The sequence below is a fragment of the Myxocyprinus asiaticus genome, chromosome 48 (assembly GCF_019703515.2).
Source record: "Myxocyprinus asiaticus isolate MX2 ecotype Aquarium Trade chromosome 48, UBuf_Myxa_2, whole genome shotgun sequence".
Lineage (NCBI taxonomy): Eukaryota > Metazoa > Chordata > Actinopteri > Cypriniformes > Catostomidae > Myxocyprinus > Myxocyprinus asiaticus.
In genome coordinates this window covers 10,216,376-10,234,931 of record NC_059391.1, presented here as the reverse complement: position 1 = coordinate 10,234,931, position 18,556 = coordinate 10,216,376, and the positions used below count along the sequence as shown (strand labels likewise).

General features: G+C 40.6%; 1 protein-coding gene across 6 annotated transcripts in view; it reads right to left on the bottom strand.

The window, feature by feature from the left end:
• Positions 1–18,556, bottom strand: part of LOC127437407 (S phase cyclin A-associated protein in the endoplasmic reticulum-like) — a 183,750-nt gene that overhangs the window by 70,907 nt on the left and 94,287 nt on the right. For all 6 annotated transcript variants that reach the window (XM_051692273.1, XM_051692275.1, XM_051692277.1 and 3 more), the window contains 2 exons: positions 12,447–12,512; positions 11,441–11,567 (listed from right to left, as the gene is read on the bottom strand). In XM_051692273.1, coding sequence (XP_051548233.1) covers positions 11,441–11,567; positions 12,447–12,512 — 193 coding nt within the window. The remainder of the gene's footprint in view (positions 1–11,440; positions 11,568–12,446; positions 12,513–18,556) is intronic.

The following is an 18,556-nucleotide window of genomic DNA, read 5'->3' as shown; positions in this document are numbered from 1 at the left end:
AGTTCTTGAAGGGAGGGCAGGGGGCAACCAATAATCCTCTCAGCAGTCCGAACTGTCCCTTGTAGTGTTCCAATTTTGTAGCTGTACCAAACCAGACAGTTACTGAAGTGCAGAGGACAGACTCAATGTCTGCTGAGTAGAACTGCATCAGCAGCGCCTGTGGCAGGTTGAACTTCCTCAACTGGTGAAGGAAGTACAACCTCTGCTGGGCCTTTTTCACAATGGAGTCAGTGTGGGTCGCCCACTTCAGGTCCTGTGAGATGGTAGTGCCCAGGAACCTGAATGACTCCACTGCTGCCATAGTGCTGTTTAGAATGGTCAGTGTTGGGGTGTTCCTCCTAAAGTCCACAATCATCTCCACCGTTTTGAGCGTGTTCAGCTCCAGGTTGTTTTGACTGCACCAGATGGCTAGCTGTTCAAATTCCCTTCTGTATGCAGACTCATCGTCATCCTGAATGAAGCCGATGACAGTAGTGTCGTCTGCAAACTTCAGGAGCTTGACAGAGGAGTCCTTGGCAGTGCAGTCATTTGTATACAGGGAGAAAAGTAGTGGGGAGAGCACACATTCCTGGGGGGCACCTGTGCTGACTGTACATGTGCTGGAAGTGAATTTCCCCTGTCTCACTAGCTGCTGCCTCTCTGTCAGAAAGCTGGTAATCCACTGACAGATAGACGTGGGAACAGAGAGTTGGTGTAGTTTAGTCTAGAGAATAGCTGGGATGATGGTGTTGAAAGCCGAACTGAAGTCCACAAAAAGGATCCTTGCATATGTCCCTGGTCTGTCCAGATGTTGCAGGATATGATGCAATCTCATGTTGACTGCATCATCCACAGAACTGTTTGCTCGATCTAGAAAGGTTCCAGTGATATCCTTCAGGTGGGCCAACAACAGTCTCTCAATTGATTTCATGACCACAGTCGTCAGGGCGATGGGTCCGTAGGCATTAAGTCCTGTGATTTTGGGTTTCTTTGGGACAGGAATGATGATTGAGCATTTGAAGTAGCATGGGACTACACACTGCTCCAGTGATCTATTGAAGATCAGTGTGAAGATGGGGGCCAGCTGGTTAGCACAGGATTTTTGACAAGCGGGTGAAACACCATCTGGGCCTTTTGCTTTCCTTGACTTTTGTTTTCGGAAGTCACGGTACACCTTCTTGACAGATCTTAAGTGCAGGTTGAGTAGCAGGAGGGGGGAGGAGGGGGTTGCAGGAGGTGTTGGTGTTTGTGTGAAGTGAAGGTCAGAGCAGGTGTGGGGTGTGAGATTGGGCCTTTCAAATCTACAGTAGAACATGTTCAAGTCATCAGCCAGTTGTTGGTTCCCTACAGTGTTAGGGGCAGGAGTCCTGTAGTAAGTTGTTTCAGGCCACTCCACACTGATGCAGGGTCTTTAAAGATGTAATGACACCAGTCTGATTTCTACATGTATGCTTATGTTCCACTAATTCTGCTAATTTAGTCACACAGACAGTTGTGTCATATGTCTACTAAATCCATTAATCGAATCCAATCTAATCTGTGCGTTAGACCTTACAGGGTTAATCTGCTGTCTATTATGTATGACTTTGAGTATGACTTCTATGGATGACAATTTCAATTTCAATACTTGATACTGCTGCGAGATAGGCCTTTCTGAAAAACGAACTCTTTATTAGTTCAATTGCTTTGTCATGAATAGTTACTGGGGAATTGTTTTTTAAACAACACTTAAATTAGTATTAGTTTGGGAATAGTATGAATCTTGGTATAGAGAAATGAAATTGCACTGATACTGGTATCGATTTCTGAAATTTTGGCATTGTGACAACCCTAGTGCCTTGCTATTTCTGTGGTAAGGACGAGCCCGGGGTTGCAACAGTAAACTGAGTGGGTTTGCAGTGCCTCCGTAAAGCTTAAATAATACACCCATTTTCATAGCCCTTATCAAAGCATTTGTATCTTAACATATGAAAAAAGCACAAGAAAATGAAAAGCAAATGTATATCATGCCAACTACCCTCTCCTAAAAATTCAAAGTGCTAAATGAATATCAAACAACTGCCTGCATGACTGTGTACCAAACACTCAAAGCCAAGCAAGTAATTTGAGTTCTGTAGCAGCGTTTAATAAAATGCAATGAACTTGGACACGATACTATGCAATGATATTAAACATCTAGCCGGACTGTAACATGACAAAACATCACACAGCATGTCATAAACAAAATTGACTTGGGAGTGATGTGCAAAGCTGGTACTAATCCCAGATTCTGCACAATGGAGTAGTGCTGTTGGATCTGCCTGGTGTTCCGCCCTCCTTCAACAAACACTCTACTGACACAATAATAGGGTGAGAGCCTGCGTTTTTGTAATGGGGACTTGAACAGAAGACCCGAAGACAGATCAGATGGTTAGGGGGAAAGAAGGTGGGGGAGAGGGTTAGGGCAGAGTGAATCTAAATTATACAGCTAGAGCAATCTTATTCAATTACTAACATGAGTGGACATTTTAGGCAGGGCTAATCAAAGGGCCAGGCAGCTGTGCCTTCCACTGGCCAGTCAGGACAAGGGCACGGGTGTGTGGTACATGTTAAGTGGGAGGGAGGGCTGGATGTGTCTGTGTGTTCACCTCCTACAAACCACTCTAATTAGCCAACATGAAAAGCCAGGGGGAGGGGAACTCTCCTAAAATGCTGCATCCCCCTTCTTGTAACAGATGGAGAACAACTGGCTGGGGCATTCATTGACGGAGAGGGTTCACCAAGGTTCCATCTTAGGTCCATCCATCTTTGGGCAAGTGGCGCGGTGATGTAAACAGGCCACCTCCTGTTACGATGACAGCTCAGAATCTCACAATGTATAAGAGTGCAAGCATGCAGATGATACAAAACTGACTTTCGCTCTCAAGTAGAAATACAGAAATATACAAAGTAGCATAAACATAGTCCCCATTTATTGAAGAGGCCTGCGCTAACATCACAAGGAAAGGAAAAGAGTTGTAAACCACAACAAGAGCATTGCAGAGAGTAGAGTAATAAGTTAGTTTACAGGGTTTAAAAGCACAACAGAGTTAAGTACACAGTGGAAGATAATTTGTGGGGGTTCCTTTCAAGTTTTGTGAGGAAAAGTTTGGTTTTGGGATAACAATGGGAACCAACTGTTCATTAGAAAAGAGTAAGGATAATCAAAAGGAACCGTGGGAACCTTTAACAAAGCTGAAAAAAATGGACTGTCATGTTTTTATTTCATCCTTAAAATCAGTTACGGGTCACAAACTGTAAATGCAGTACATACTCCATATCTTTAACACCATGTCCTAACTATAAAGTGGCATGAGTTAATCAGAGTCCTGACCAGCCGGGACTGTAATGACTCGACAACTCTCGTGGTTTCTATTTCTGCAGTGTCCCGGCGGTTCAGAATCCTGCTACTCATTACTGTATATTAAACATCAAATATGTTCCAATTAGCTCTGATTGTGCAGCGTGAAGCACGCAACATCATGTTCGGTGTGGATAGACAAATTGCTTATCAATTTAATCATATCTTGTCATGTCTGGTTAGGACACAGTGTTAATCCACACTAGCAAGAAAACCATTGCATGCCAGACCCAAAATTCAGGAGAATATGCACTGTCAAGTTCTCCAGTGACGTTTTTCTCTTCACCTCTCACCAAGAACACTGAAAAGCTCCATAACATTGATCAAGCTTATATCCCAAAACCAGCCACCCAGGGGCAATTCTTTCCACCATGGATTTCTGACTCTTTTAATACCTGTCTTTTTGCCCCTTCAAACATGCACCTGAGGGAAAACATGAATCCTCTACTCTCTTACAGTCACAAGCAACAGCCAAGTGGAACAAAAGAATTACTAGACAATTAAGGTTTGAAAATTACCTTACTGACAGCACACAGTGAAGGAATGCAAAAACTATTTCCACATTATTTTTTGTACTTGCTAGCTTATTTCTAAAGCTCTACCTGTCCTTCAACAGCAGAGAGACAACACCCAATCACCTCACACAACTTTATGAAGAGGCTTGCTGAAAAATGTGGTTCTTGTCATGTATTTTAATGACCCTGAAACCATCAAGCTGGCAAAAAAGGAAAATCAAAGAATAAAAAAGAAAACGTGCGAGCAATATATGCTGACAATACACATTTTTGTTATTTTGTTTAGCATTTTTTTATGTTCTAGGCATTATCAGATCATTAGTAGAGGGTCCATTAACTAAAATAGGTGTCGAATTACCAAGGCAGCTTTGGGGGTACTCAAGGACCAGGATTGAGGAAACTGTTACAGACAATCAGGCTGGCAAGAGGTAAAAGAGTTTGCCACCTAGTGGATTTGAAAACACACTTTACCACAGGAGTCAATTGCTTATTAATATTCCAAGAAACTCTGGCATAGCCAATAAATAATATTCTTCTCTTCAAAGCTGTTTCACACTGTATTGATATGCATGACTGCATAAATCTGTCTCCAACCTTAACTAAAGTTTCATCCAACATTATTTGGACACTTTCTTTACCCTAGGTCATCAAACATGGGCTAAGGACAACCACAATGCTAGAAGGGCCCCTTCGTGCTTCTTTCTGCAGCCTTGGGCCTCTTGATCGGGTACAGCTAGCCACCAGTTGGCCACCAAGGCGAGCCAACCTCTGACAGCTGGCAAATTAAAATGTAAATACTGGCTGCACTCTGGGCTCCACAGGCCCAAAATGTTTCTGACAGTCCCTTAAGTGTCATAAATGCAGTTGATCTCCGCCTGGCCTTTATTTGAAAGCAGTGACAAACACTCCCTGGCAGAATGTAAATATGTGAGCTCATTCTGCTAAGGTAAGGGATCACAGATCAGAGAAATGAGAAACTCAGAATATTCCTGGATGACAAGAAGGAAAAAAGCTCTTCGATCAGTCAGTTCTCCCGGAGACAAAATGAAACCTGGTTTGACACAAAATAAACCATTAGAGGGCTCAGAGGGAGAGGTGGGCAAAGGTCGGAGACTGTGCCCAAGCAAAAGCAGCATGGGGAAGAAGGGGTGGGTTAGGCTGCAGTGCTCGAGGGGGTAGGAGTAGCGTGGAGAGTCTGGTGTTGTTTGAGGAATTAGGGGAGAAAGTGGAGACTAAATCAGATATGGGGACGAGAAAAAAAACAAATCTGTAGGTGAGTCAGTGACATGAGAGATGCTTGTTAGGTCAAATAATCTAAACGATTCTGAATTGAGGTGACTAAGGGTGAAGGGGTGGACGCAGACGACCAATGAAAGAGTCGGGTATTTATTTGACTTTGTCCTGGGATTAGAGTCGGAAGTGCCTCGGCAACCTTGGGTTCACAGACTTGCCTGGTTTTGGTGCGTCAGGCCTGGGTGGAATGCCAACTTTTGCTGGGTGTTGCAGGAACTGGGCTAAAGTAATCCATGGCTGTGATTGACAGTCTAAATGAACTCCAGATACTGTACTCTTAAGAGAGATTCTTATCCCCAAAAGACTACAAGAAAGAGCCTGAAGAGCTGACATTTCCACAAGCACTTTACCATTCCAGCAACTTAGAAAAACAACAACAGCGGGAGTTCCTCAGAGCAAGGTCTCTGTGGAAAACTCTAGAACGAGTTTGTGTAGGAGGCCTTGGGGACAGTACACGAGAAATATACTCATGTTCTTGAGAGAAGCTATCATTCAGAGACACTTCTAAGTAGAACAGGGCCTGAAGAGGGTGAAATGATGAAAAGGTCTGACCAGAGAAAATCTGTTGAAGGGAATATGGGGCATGTTGTCTGTATTATCGGAGTAGTACTAACCACAGACCTACCTTGGTAGATGGGCCTGAAATGCTAAATGCGCATTTAGAGACTTTTTTTTCAAGGGGTTCTTCAGAATAATTTTTTACATTTTATGTCTATGGCCTGCATCTGTAGTATGTTGTCAATTACAACAGGCAATTTTGACTCGTCCTTCAGTTTATAAAACTGAACGGGACGTTGAAGCCAAAGTGCATAATTTCTGCATCTCTGGTGTTACCAAACAGAACTGCACAAATCATGACCGATTCCAAATAGGTTCCCGGAAATTCCCCAGGTCTTCCTTTGGACAGAAAAATAGATCGTCTCACCCCAAACTGAAGCCATTGGTTTTGAAAAGTTGCCACAGAGCCAGTGTTTACACTTTTCTTCATATTAAGTCACCTTTAAGCAGAAAACAACCCAGAATATCCCTTTAATTGTTTATGATTAGTATTGTCTTATTTTACTTTTTATTAGTCTTATATTGCCTTATCATTGTTAAATATTCAGCATAATCACTATTATTCAACACTGGACATGTGGATTATGACTGATCATTACGTCCCCCTCACTCATTTCTAGGAGCTTACATGATTCTCTCCTCCCTCTGCCCTCCTCCTCTCCCATTAGCTCAGCTTTACCACCCTCTTCTGTCTCTTACCTTTCTCCTCTTTTTCCAGAAATACCATTAACATTTTGCGTCTCCTCCCACTGGTCAATACCAGCACACAATCAATGCTCCATTCATCCACCCACAAACACACTCCCACCCAAACACACATCCCTTTGTTTGATGAGTGTATTACAGAATGCCACCAACGGAAACTGTTAAGGTTCCTTTTCATTACCAAAAAGTGACATGATGTACCCAATACATTCTCCTGTTATTGATCTGTGTATACTGAGTGTAACACAATTTTCCGGCCCTTGCTGACTGTAGGACTATAAGATTGCGAAATGCCTTTAAGCAGTATGCCAATATTTTGCAAGAGTAAATATTTTAAGCTATAAACACTGTAATTGTTGGTATTGTTGAATTAAGTGATTTCGGAAATGTAAAAATGGCATTGAGCTTTACAAAAGTAAAACATATAAATAAATAATCTTTTAGAATGGTATCAAAAACATCAAAAGCTCTGTTAATCCTCACTAAAACTGAAGCATGTAACTTAATGAAAGAAAATGTAGATATCATCTCCAAGCTTACACAAAAAGGTAGGCAATTAGTAACAGTTCTTGTGTGGCTGATAAAGATGTGCCAAGCCAGCTTACAAAAAAACAAAATAAAAATAAAAAAAATTTCCAATGATTGCTAAACCAAAGATGCACAATCTTTCAAAGCTCCCGTCCCTGTTATGTCAATTCATTTGGATTATATTTTCTTTTGAAAAACCAACATATTATTGTATAAACGCCACAATGCACGACAGCAGCCAGTGAGGCCAGCCAAGCGCTTGAAAACATGTTTGGCTGTTTAACTAACGGGGAGCTACGCCAATTAATAACATCTGCTGCAATGAAAACAAGCACCTAATCTGGCCCTCATTACCAAATAACCAAGGGCAGAGAGTTGCGGATGGAAAGCGATACTCTGCAAAGACTGCGAGACGGGGAGGACTGCAGCCAAAGCCATGCAATTCAGGGAAGTCAGTGTTGAGAGCAGCCTGGAGGCTTATCTTCAAGTCAAATCCCTCCACAAACACACACGCATACACATTCAATCTACATAGACTAGACTTTAGACAATAAAGCTCCCAATCCATTGACTTAGTCTGGTCCAAACACTGTTCAGATGCTTCAATCCCAGAACTACCCTGGTATGACTAGGAGGTAGTAAAGTAGTACAGATGTCATTTAACCATTTATTTATTATCTGATGAAAGAAACAACAAAGGGGAGTCACGCGACCCATGCGAGGTTCGGATGTGTGAACGGCGAGCTCTGCGTACTTTGCTAGTTTTAACACTATTAAATGTCATAAACCGGTGAGATTCGATACACTCTGTTCCATAACTGGTCTAGGAGGACAATATGTCAAAGAATTCAAAATCCTCGGGCTCTGGAGACAAGACACTTACGTGCTCAAGCTGACACCCCATGGAAGCCTCGAGCCCGGGAGTCAATTTGGTCGGAGAAATTAGGGAAATTCAGCCAGAGATGTTGAACATGTCAATTCAAAATTCTGAGATCATCCGATAAAAAACTTGTGTTATGCAAGACGAGGAGTAAAGGAAGGTTTTCTTGGAAGAACTACAGCATTTTCTTGTTCCCAGACTTTGCGAATTCGACAAGCGAGAAACGTGATCGATTCAAGGAATGCAAGAAACTCTTACATCAACAGAAGGTTGCTTTTGCACTGATGTTCCTGGCCAAATTGAGAACAGATGCTAAGGATGGCCGTAAAACATTCACATGTCCTCAGCAAGCGATGTCCTTCATAAAGTCAATGGAGAAAGTTATTTTGTGGTACTCATGTTGCAGCCGAGTGGACCGACTCACTGAACATTCACTTGACTTGAACATTCACACACCTTTTTTGTTTCTTTTTGTGCTGGAGCTGCTGGAGTTTTTTTGTTCAAGGCTTTTTTATAGATCTTGAAGGAATGTTGTAAGCCGCTGGCACCCCTCATGATATAATATTGGAAGGAGACTAATCTTTTGATGGACTCGATCATAGTGAAGCAAAAGTGTGCAAGCCCCCTAAAGCAACATTGACGCTTCACAGGATGTATAAAAATCTTGGTCTTACAGATATTTGGACACTTTTTAACCCATCTGGTAGGGACTATACATTTTTCTCATCAGTCCATAAGATTTATTCAACAATAGATTTTTTTTTTTTTATATCTAAGTCCCTCATTTCATCTGTTGTTGATTGCTCAATTGGAAACATTTTAGTCTCAGATCACACCCTGGTGAGTTTAGAGGTGTTGCCACATACGGAGAAAAGGAAATCATATAGTTGCCGCTTTAATGTATCCCTTTTGCAAAATCCTGAATTCCAACAAATGTTAAAGGCTGAAATCAATGTTTATATGGAGACCAACTGGTCCTCAGTATCCTCTGTGGGCATGGCTTGGGAGGCACTTCAGGCGGTTCTTAGGGGCCAGATCATACAGTATGCCTCCTTCACCAAAAAATCCAAAGCACGAGAACGAGGAGTTGGAAGGGAATATTAAAAGTGCAGAGGCAGAGCTGAAGCACCGAATGTCGTCTTATGGCCTCAGAGAACTGACCCGATTGAAATACAGATATAATACTATTTTGTTGCGGAAGGTGGAGTTTTGGCTATTCAGGGCAAGACAGTCATACTTTGAGTTGGGGGACAAAGCAGGGAAGCTTTTGGCTAGATGTATAAAGCAGAGAGTCTTTTTCTACCATTCCCTCAATGAAATCTGCTGGTGGTGAAATATTTACCTCGGCCATTGATATTAATAATGCTTTTAAAGAATTCTATCTTGATCTCTATAGTTCCATATCTTCATCTACTGATGAAGATATTAGAAAATTTGTGGAACCCTTAGAACTTCCTAAACTGACAACTGAGCAGAAAAATTCTCTTGATTCTGAGATAAACTTGGAGGAGCTTGGCGAGGTAATTAAGGCCTTGACTACAGGCAAGGCTCCGGGGCCAGATGGCTTTGCCACTGAATTTTTTAGATCTTATGCTACAGAACTGGCTCCACTTTTGCTAGAAGTTTATACGGAATCATTAAAGAATGGAAAGCTTCCACCAACCATGACACAAGCCCGGATCAGTCTGATTCTTTAAAAGGACAAAGATCCAAACGAGTGTAAGAGTTACCATCCAATTTCCCTGATCCAGCTAGACGTTAAAATATTGTGAAAAATTTTGGCTAACCGATTAAGTTATGACATCTCTTATACATATAGATCAGGTGGGGTTTATTAGGGCCATAACTCTTCTGATAACATTAGGCATTTCATCAATATCATGTGGTCAGTGGCGAATGATCAGACTCCGGTTGCTGCCATCTCACTTGACTGCAAAAAGGCGTTTGATATGGTAGAATGGGATTATCTTTTTAAGATTTTGGAAATATATGGGTTCAGGAAAACTTTTATTGGATGGATTAAGTTACTTTATAGACATGCTGTAGCAGCGGTACACACAAAAGGATTAATTTCAGATTATTTTACTCTGGATAAGGGCACCTGTCAGGGTTGCCCTCTTTTCCCCATTATTGTTATGTCTTGCCCTGGAACCATTAGCAGCCGTGATAAGGAGGATGATTTTCCTGGGGTGGTGGCGGGAGGTATGGCGCATAAACTTTAGGCAAATTATATTTTATTAATCGTCTCTGACCCCACTAGATCTATGCCTTGCCTCCACAGAATTATTAATTCCTTTTCTAAGTTCTCAGGATACAGAGTTAATTTTTGACCCCTTAATAAAAAAGTTTGAGAGCGATGTGGGCAGGTGGGCTTTGTTACATTTATCTATGATTGGGAAGGTTAAGGTTATTAAAATGAATTGTTAAAATGAATTGTATAACAAAATTCAATTATCTGCTACAACCTCCCCCTCTGGTATTTCAAACAATTTGATAGCATAGCGATTTGGAATAGTAAACATCCCAGATTACATTTCAATAAACTACACAGACCGATTGACAAAGGTGGGCTAGAATACCCAAGATTTTGTTTTATTATTATGCATTCGGTCTCAGACATTTGGCTCACTGGTCACTTCCACCTGAGAGAGCCCCTCCCTGGTTTTGTATTGAACAGGAAGTTCTTGCCCCTATTTCGCCATTGCAAAGCCTTTCTATCAAACTAACAGGAGTTACACCCAGGTTATTAATTTATAATATTCATCAATTATTAATATAATTAATTTACAATATAAGTACTTGTTATTAATAATAACAAATGAAAACAATGGCATGTAGCCATTATTGTCCATGTAGGCATGTAGTATTCCTCCATTATTGTGCATGTAGGCATGTAGTATTCCTCCATTTTTCAAGAAAAATCAGCTATACAATCTAAATTAAATAAATTAAAAAGTAATATGCTATTGAACACACTTCTTTATTTAAAAGCTAAATATTACTATTTATAGTTTATATTAAATTACAATATTATTAATTTACAATATAAATAAATTATCAATTTTATTTATTTACAGTATTAATAATTGTTATGAATATAATAATAACAATTTAAAACAATGGCATGGAGCCCTTAAGTATTCCTCCATTAAGTGAACAATGATTAATATCCCCCTCCCCCCCACCCCCCACGTTTTTACTCGAAAAATTACTTGAAAAAATTTGTATGAAATAATTGAGTGGTTTATTCTGGCCAGTTCCATTTTGTTGCATCCAGAGCCGATATTGTGGATTTTACAGTTTACAAGTGTAGCCACATTACTGTGAGAGCATGTGCGCAAATACCAATTTTTGTGCCAAATTAAGTATACAGTAGGTGCACTCAATACTACTGGTACAGCAGAAAGACTTCTAACGTTAATTCTTTTTTTTTTATCTTAGTATCGACTTGGTACCCAACAAAATGTTACTTTTGACATCTCTGCTCTGAGGTGCTGCTGTCTGTTCAAGAATATTACGTCCGTTTCCTTTAGAGGTCATGAATGGGTGAAACTGTTGAATAATGCGGTCTTGGGCAAAAGAGATGGAGAGATTTGTACAAACCTGTTTCTCCAAAATGCGGGAGATTTCTCCCAGAGTTCTGTCCAGACCAGACACTTTATTACTGGCCCACTGGCCACTGTCCTGTCCCTGTTGTTGCTTTACTAGGTCCTTCACCAGACGCTGGAGCCTGGAAGGAAACAAAAAACACACAACCAAACATGTTTGTTTTTATTTCATGGAGGGGACTTCCCATTTACTTTTTAAAGAGCTAATTGAACGAATCTCACGAAACCTGTCAAGAACATGTCTGGTTCATATTTCACCCAAAAATCTAAAGAAAGATATAAGAAGTTTAAAATAAAACCTATTTTAGGACCAGTAAGATCTTTTGCATTATGACATTTTCATCACACGGAACAAATTGCAACACATAATGCAAAAATGATAAAATCAAATGAAAATGTTTCAATAATGTACATCTTTTATTACATAAATTAGAATTAACTGAGAATAAAAAAAAAATAAATAAAAAAAAGGTCTGGATGCATTATGGTAATGAGAATTAGAGGGAGAAATGTAAATATTTGTCATAAAAATAAGGTCACAATGCAAAAAGCCCTTAAGGTTTCATTTTCTTTATGCATATTATCTTTTCTTGTTTTGTTTTTTTATTGTGACCTGGACATATTTTCATTGGATTCACCCAGGTATGCTTGCTATACCCTAACCCTACGCCTTACATGTTTATTTACTGTAATTAAGACATTAGTTTTCAAATGGGGACTGTTGGAAGGTCTCCACAATGTAGGGGATTTCAAAATTCTGAAATTATAGAACCTGAAATCTGTATGTTTATTATTATAGAATAATAGACTGTAAGCAGAGATCCAAGGCTCCACTGCTTAACTATCAGAATTACATTATCTAATGGGCCAAACAATAAATGTTCAATTAAGGTAAGTCCAATCCTGGCATAATTTCTGAAGCAGAGATTTAAAAAGACAGAAGCACTTTGTAGAACACGTCAGGTTGGGTATACGATCAAAAAGTGGAACAGGGAGCTTACTTCGCCTTGTAAGGAGAGTCGGGGATCTGTGTCTTGGCTTCCATGCATGTCTCATATTCCTTAGCCCTGAAAGAGAAAGACAAACAAGTTTGTCAGAAAGAGAAGTGAGAAGGAGAGAAAGACAGACAAAAAGCAACAGGGGAGTCTGATGGCTGTCAGCCTGAAGACATGGAGTTAAGACGACGTGCGGAACAAAGAAAATGTCAAGAGGTCAAGCTGAGCCTCAAACTGCTTATTTTGTCTTTGGGCCACACTAGCAGCAATCACAAACTAACAAGCATGAACTAGTTAAAAACACTCGTCACAGCAGGCAATGTTGCTCCACAGCAGGACATGACAAACTCTCCGATGGCCACACTATTTAAAGGGATAGTTCACCCAAAATTTTAAATTCGGTCATCTTTTCACACATTTCTTCTGTGGACCCCAAAGTATATATTTACATGGTTCCCACAAGATTTTTTGATTTTTTCAGTCAACTATCTCTAAATCCAGAAATACAATATAAATAGTAGTGATTTGCTGCTGGTTGTGAATTGCTCCCTCTACATCCTCTCATGAGAGATGAGTACAACCCAAAATAATGTTTGCTGTCAGTCAACACTTGAACACTGGTGTGGTCCACCAAGCAAAATTCCTGACAATCACACATCCCGCTCTGTCATATAAGGATGATCGATCAGCTTCTGAAAAAAAAAAAAAAAAAAAAAAAAAAAAAAAAGCGTTCACTTTTCAGAAGAGAAAGCTGAAAGATGAGTGGTCACAGAAAACAAGGACTGGATCAACCTCACAAGACTGTAATAGTTTAATTTAGGCTTGAATTCCAGTGTGATTTGGGTTCTAAATAGAATAGGTTTTCATTGCTCAATAACATATACAATGCAAGCATATCTATAATAGAGATGAGCAAAAAAAAAAAAAAAAGCCCTGTATAGTTAGGCTTGTTTAGTGCCATGTCCACCAGACCCCAATCATATGTGTTTCTTAGTCATATACTGTATGGATGCTAAAGTCAGCCCTTGAATAGTGCAACTGACAGATATTCCACAAATCAGTAAACTAAATAACTATAAATTTTCATTGCACAAAACATAGTTTTAAAAGGAAAAATAAAATACCTTTAGGCAATGCATAATAATGGAAAATAGAGCTGTCAAATTCAAAAGTGAAATTCTAATATTCGTCAGTTTACGATAAAAATGCTCAAAGTGAGCATTTAAATTTGAAATATGTGCCAAGCACTGATGATGACATTGGTGGAGGTCTTTGGCTGTAGCATCTTACTCTCTTATTAGCATCTCGCACACTTAAGAGATGCATTTTAAAACGCTGTCGGGAAAGGGGCCTTTCACAGTGAACTTGTCCTTGCGCTAAAAAAGCTAAATGACGTACTACAAACAGAAGAACACAGTATCTCCAGATGTGTTTTTAACAAATTTATTTTGAACTTGACAGAACTTTTAAAAAGTCTTTCAACTGAAAAAAAAAATAGCACAAAACATGTTTAATGTGAACTGCCCCAAAAAATCCAATAAAAAAAAGCGCGTCTCAAGATCTCCGCGTTCTATTACATTCAGTCCGACAGTGATTGGCTCATTGTTGAAAGTGGTGAATGTGGTGCTTTGATGCTTTAGTGGCATTGCTGTATAAGGGATGAACTAAGAGACAACTTCTGAGAAGGTCAAAAAACATTTGAAACAAGTTGAACTCACTAAATCAACTTGACTGTTGCAGGACAACTAAATAAATGTACATCTACCCATATAAAAACAAAATTTCAGATTTTCTTATGGGGTGGCATGTTGAAACTGGTAAAGTCAAGCCGAGCATCTAATCACTGTTAAAGCTGAACATTTGGAAAAATAAATTGTATAAGATCAAATGCCTCAACAGATAATGGGTTGAGGTAGTTGAAAAAATTCTGGCCTTGATCTTAAAGGAGGAACTTCTCAGGGTGAATACCAAACATCAAATTAATTCAATAATGGTTTAAAGTGTCCACTGGACAATACCAAAGAAAAATTTGTATTGACTACTAAAACTGTTGGACTGACAGGGTAACCACCTTTAAGGACACTTAACTCCACCTTCTTTGTGGTGAAGGCAGCATAGCATTCGCTAAGAACAATGAAGGCCAATCCTCATCTACTCTGGGGAACAGAATGATCCTGGCCGACGTGAATACTCCAATGGCGGTGTACTCGGTGAAACTGCGTGAACCATACCTGGCCTTGTCCTCATCCTCCAGATTACAATATTCTTCTCTGACAGCTTTACGCCTGCATGGGTTAAACGGGGGGGCAATTGCTGGACCATCAATCTCTGAACGCGGCAAGCCCCATTAAATGGGCCGGGCATCATAAATATTAGTAACCAGCTATAAGTGGGGGGGCAGCTACAAAGCAGAGCTAATCATCAATTCATCACGATATGCCCCACTATTCACCTCCGCCCACGCTGGACACAGACAGCCCCCTCCCCCAACCAACTGTAAAACCGTCAATGCCTCCGGACGGATAAAAAAAGAAAACAAATACGTGTATCCGTTTTAAATGTGCTATGGGAGTCTCAGGCGTTCTGCACTCCCAATTACAGAGAACATTTGGTCGGGCAGCAGCGCAATATTTAATATTGCATCTGAGAGGCTCTCAATCAAATGAAAGACAATTTGACTGATGATGAATAAAAGGATAAAAAGAGAGGGAAAATGTGACCTGTGGAACACATGCACTGAGAGGAACGAAGCTGGATCCGTCTATAAATTCTGCAAACACATATAGGGGGTTATGTGAGGAATAAATATTGGACACATCCCGAGATTGGAAAGATTTACATGCACCTGATGGTAAATAAATGTCTGATGTAAGAAGGGTCCAAGTTTCTTAAAGTCAGAGCTGTAGTCTAGTGGTTGGCACACATGCTCAGATGCCTGTCCCAAATGGCACACTTACTGTCTAGCGGCCTTCGCTGTCCTTGAAATCCATGACATTGTAAGTTGCCCCATTTGTCATTTTATGAATTGTAAGAGTGCTCACAAGCACATTTTTAAGGCCTCTATGCACCCTCGATGCACCCTTTTTCCAAGCCATCACCGATGCATACTATATAGACTACCACCTGACAGTCCATGCAGCATAAAGTGTTTTGGTTCGAACCCAAATTAGATTCCTCCCCTTGCCTCCTGCACCCGCAAGTTTCTGATTACATTCAAACCGTGGGATGATTGTGTCACCAACGTGAGCACCACCATGAGTACAAGTGGCAGCCGTTTATCACTGTAACTAGGTAACAACTCAGAAGGAGAAAACTGTTTCTCTGTGTTATTGAAGTATTCGTCTCTTTGGATTATTTTTGGAGATAAGCAGGTATGAAAAAAGCATTGTACCAAATTAATTGCTACCAAGAGCATGAAACATCCTGCAAATTATACATCATCAATAGTGGTTCACTTCCGTGATTTAGGACAACTTTGTTCAAATCTGCAGCAAACTATATTGGAGTTACAAGACCCATACTCCAGACCACCTTTTCAAGTGGACTTGGGCGCAGTTCACTGGTGCGCACCCGAGTTCAGAAAACAGCATTCTCACCAACAAAACTAAACAAACTTTGACATTAAACTAACCAACGTGTGCACCAAAAGCACTAGTGTGAAAGCACCCTAAGTCACCAAGATAAGGACTCAGAGGAGGACTGTTTGGGTCCAAACGGTGAACCTGATGTGAACTGGTAGTCTTGTGGCCATTGCCCGTAAGTGTCCGTGATGTGCACAAGACTACAGGTGTCCCATTATTCATTTTATGATTCAGAAGGGTGCACTGGTATGGACCTGACAGCGGAGTCCTTTTCGACAGTCTATGTGGTAGGTCACCAAAGTGTAGACTCAACACCGCAAGGGTTGAGGGCCATTATTTGGGACCAGGAAAATTTGTTCCAGGCATTGTGACAAAGTGTGTGTGTTGGGGGGGTTTGGGGAGATAAACTATGATTGAGCCTACTCATTGGGCCTGAGAAGGGGGCCCCATACTAACATTTTTTGTTCCAGGCCCAGTGAATTTAATGATGGCCTTGTTTAGGACAGGGCCATTGATACACAGTACTCATTACGGAGGCATGAGTTAGAATCCAGTTTGCAACATTGTCTCCATTTCAGGACAGGACTGGAATGACACGAGGGTCCATTAATGATGACAGAATTTTCAATTTTGGGTGAACTATTCTTTAAGAACTAGAAATGGAGCAAGAGAGAGACTCCAAAGTTTAAAGCCCACATCTAATGCTGACACAGGTGGACATGCTACTTTTACGGTAATTAAAACCACACATTTGCACATGAAGAACAAGCCATATATGTAAAGAATAAATCAGGGTCCAGCAAAGGAAATTAAACCACTTTTCTTTTTTTACACCACAATGCCGGGGACTGAACGGGCTTAACAATGACATTGTGGGACAGAGCAACCTGGGAGGGCCATGAAAAGCTCTCTAGCATTTTCTAAACGCCACACTGTGCTCCTATAAAACGGCTCATTTCCACCCCGTGGTGGAGCCGCCAACCTCAGCAAGCCGGGGCTGTGGGCGGCCATGATTTATGAGCATGCGCCTGTTCTCTCTCTTTCATACTCTCCTCCTCACCCTCTTTACCTCGCTGTGTGAGTGTTGCAGGGCTCAGTGCAGGAGTGATGGAGAACAGAGGAGGCTCATGTTGTCACTCTCCCAGCCAAAGCTCAGAGCTGCTTTCTGCCCTCTGAGCTACCTCTGAATTAATGAGCTCAGGAGCAGCACAGACTGCCGGTCTCCTTTCTATTGCATGTTAAGAGACCTCAGATAGTGAAAGCGAGAGACTGACAGCCCCGGTGGCAACTACACATCAGAACTAAGGGTGTAGACATCATTAATAACAATATCTGTGATCATAATTTGTAATAAATTTGACACTGTAAGATACAGTATAACTTATATAAAAATACAAATTTATGAACTCAAACGTCATTACAACCTACAAATGTTGTTATCTATCTACAATAAAAAATTGTCGACAAAAATGTTTGTTGGTGAATAGTCGTTTGATCTCATTTAACGTATCATGAGATCATATTAAACTCTAATGATGACGTGCGAGATCAGCACTGCAGTTCGTGCCTGACTGAGGAGAGGAAGAATTACACAGCTCACAGTCCAGATGCACTCCAAACTTTCCAAACAGCTTCAGGTGATGTAGATCACAAAGTATGAGGGAATCATACAAAAATACAAAATAAGTAAATACAAATGCACTCTTGTTGTGCAATATGTGGAGCTGGAGCTGCCGCTCCGCTGAAGCAAAACTTGCATGTCGAGCGTCTTTAAAGGAAACACCCCAGCATTACATCTTAAATGCAGTTATATTTATAGCGTTATAGCTTTATTAAAGTTCAAATAATACAGAAGCAGATCATGAAAAAAACTACAAACTCCAAAACTGCCATTTCTCCGTGCGGTCAGCGCCTCTTCTATGAGTTGCGCGAAGTGTCCCGATCTAAGGGGGAGAGATTGAAACTGCACCCGTCTGATGCACACTCTGTCGCGGGGACCCTCATCCCTTGAGTGTGCCCGCTTAATGCAGCTAGATTATAACGTTATGGCTCACGACATATTGAATCAGAATGTCACTGTGTATTTCTTATCATGAAGAAAACTGGCAAAACGCAGCTTTATTAATAAGAGAGAGTTTGTTTTTTTTGTGAGTTAAAGATGGATTGAAGTGAACAAAAACGTGAGAGAGGGTAGTCTTCGCCCCATTACACACTGAAACAAAAAATTTTGTATTTGTTTTTGTTTTGGCTTGTTTTCCAATATAAATATCTAAAACTCCTTTAAAACAATGTACATTTACTTTAGCAGCTATACTGCAGAAGAAAAAAACTTATCTGAGAATGTTGAATATAATATTAAAAATACAAATATTTTGCAAGTTCGAATCCAGGGCGTGCTGAGTGACTTCAGTCAGGCTTCCTAAGCAACCAATTGGCCCGGTTGCTAGGGTTGGGTTAACCTCCTCGTGGTCGCAATAATGTAGTTCTCGCTCTCGGTGGGGCGCGTGGTGAGTTTTGCGTAGATGCCAACAAGCC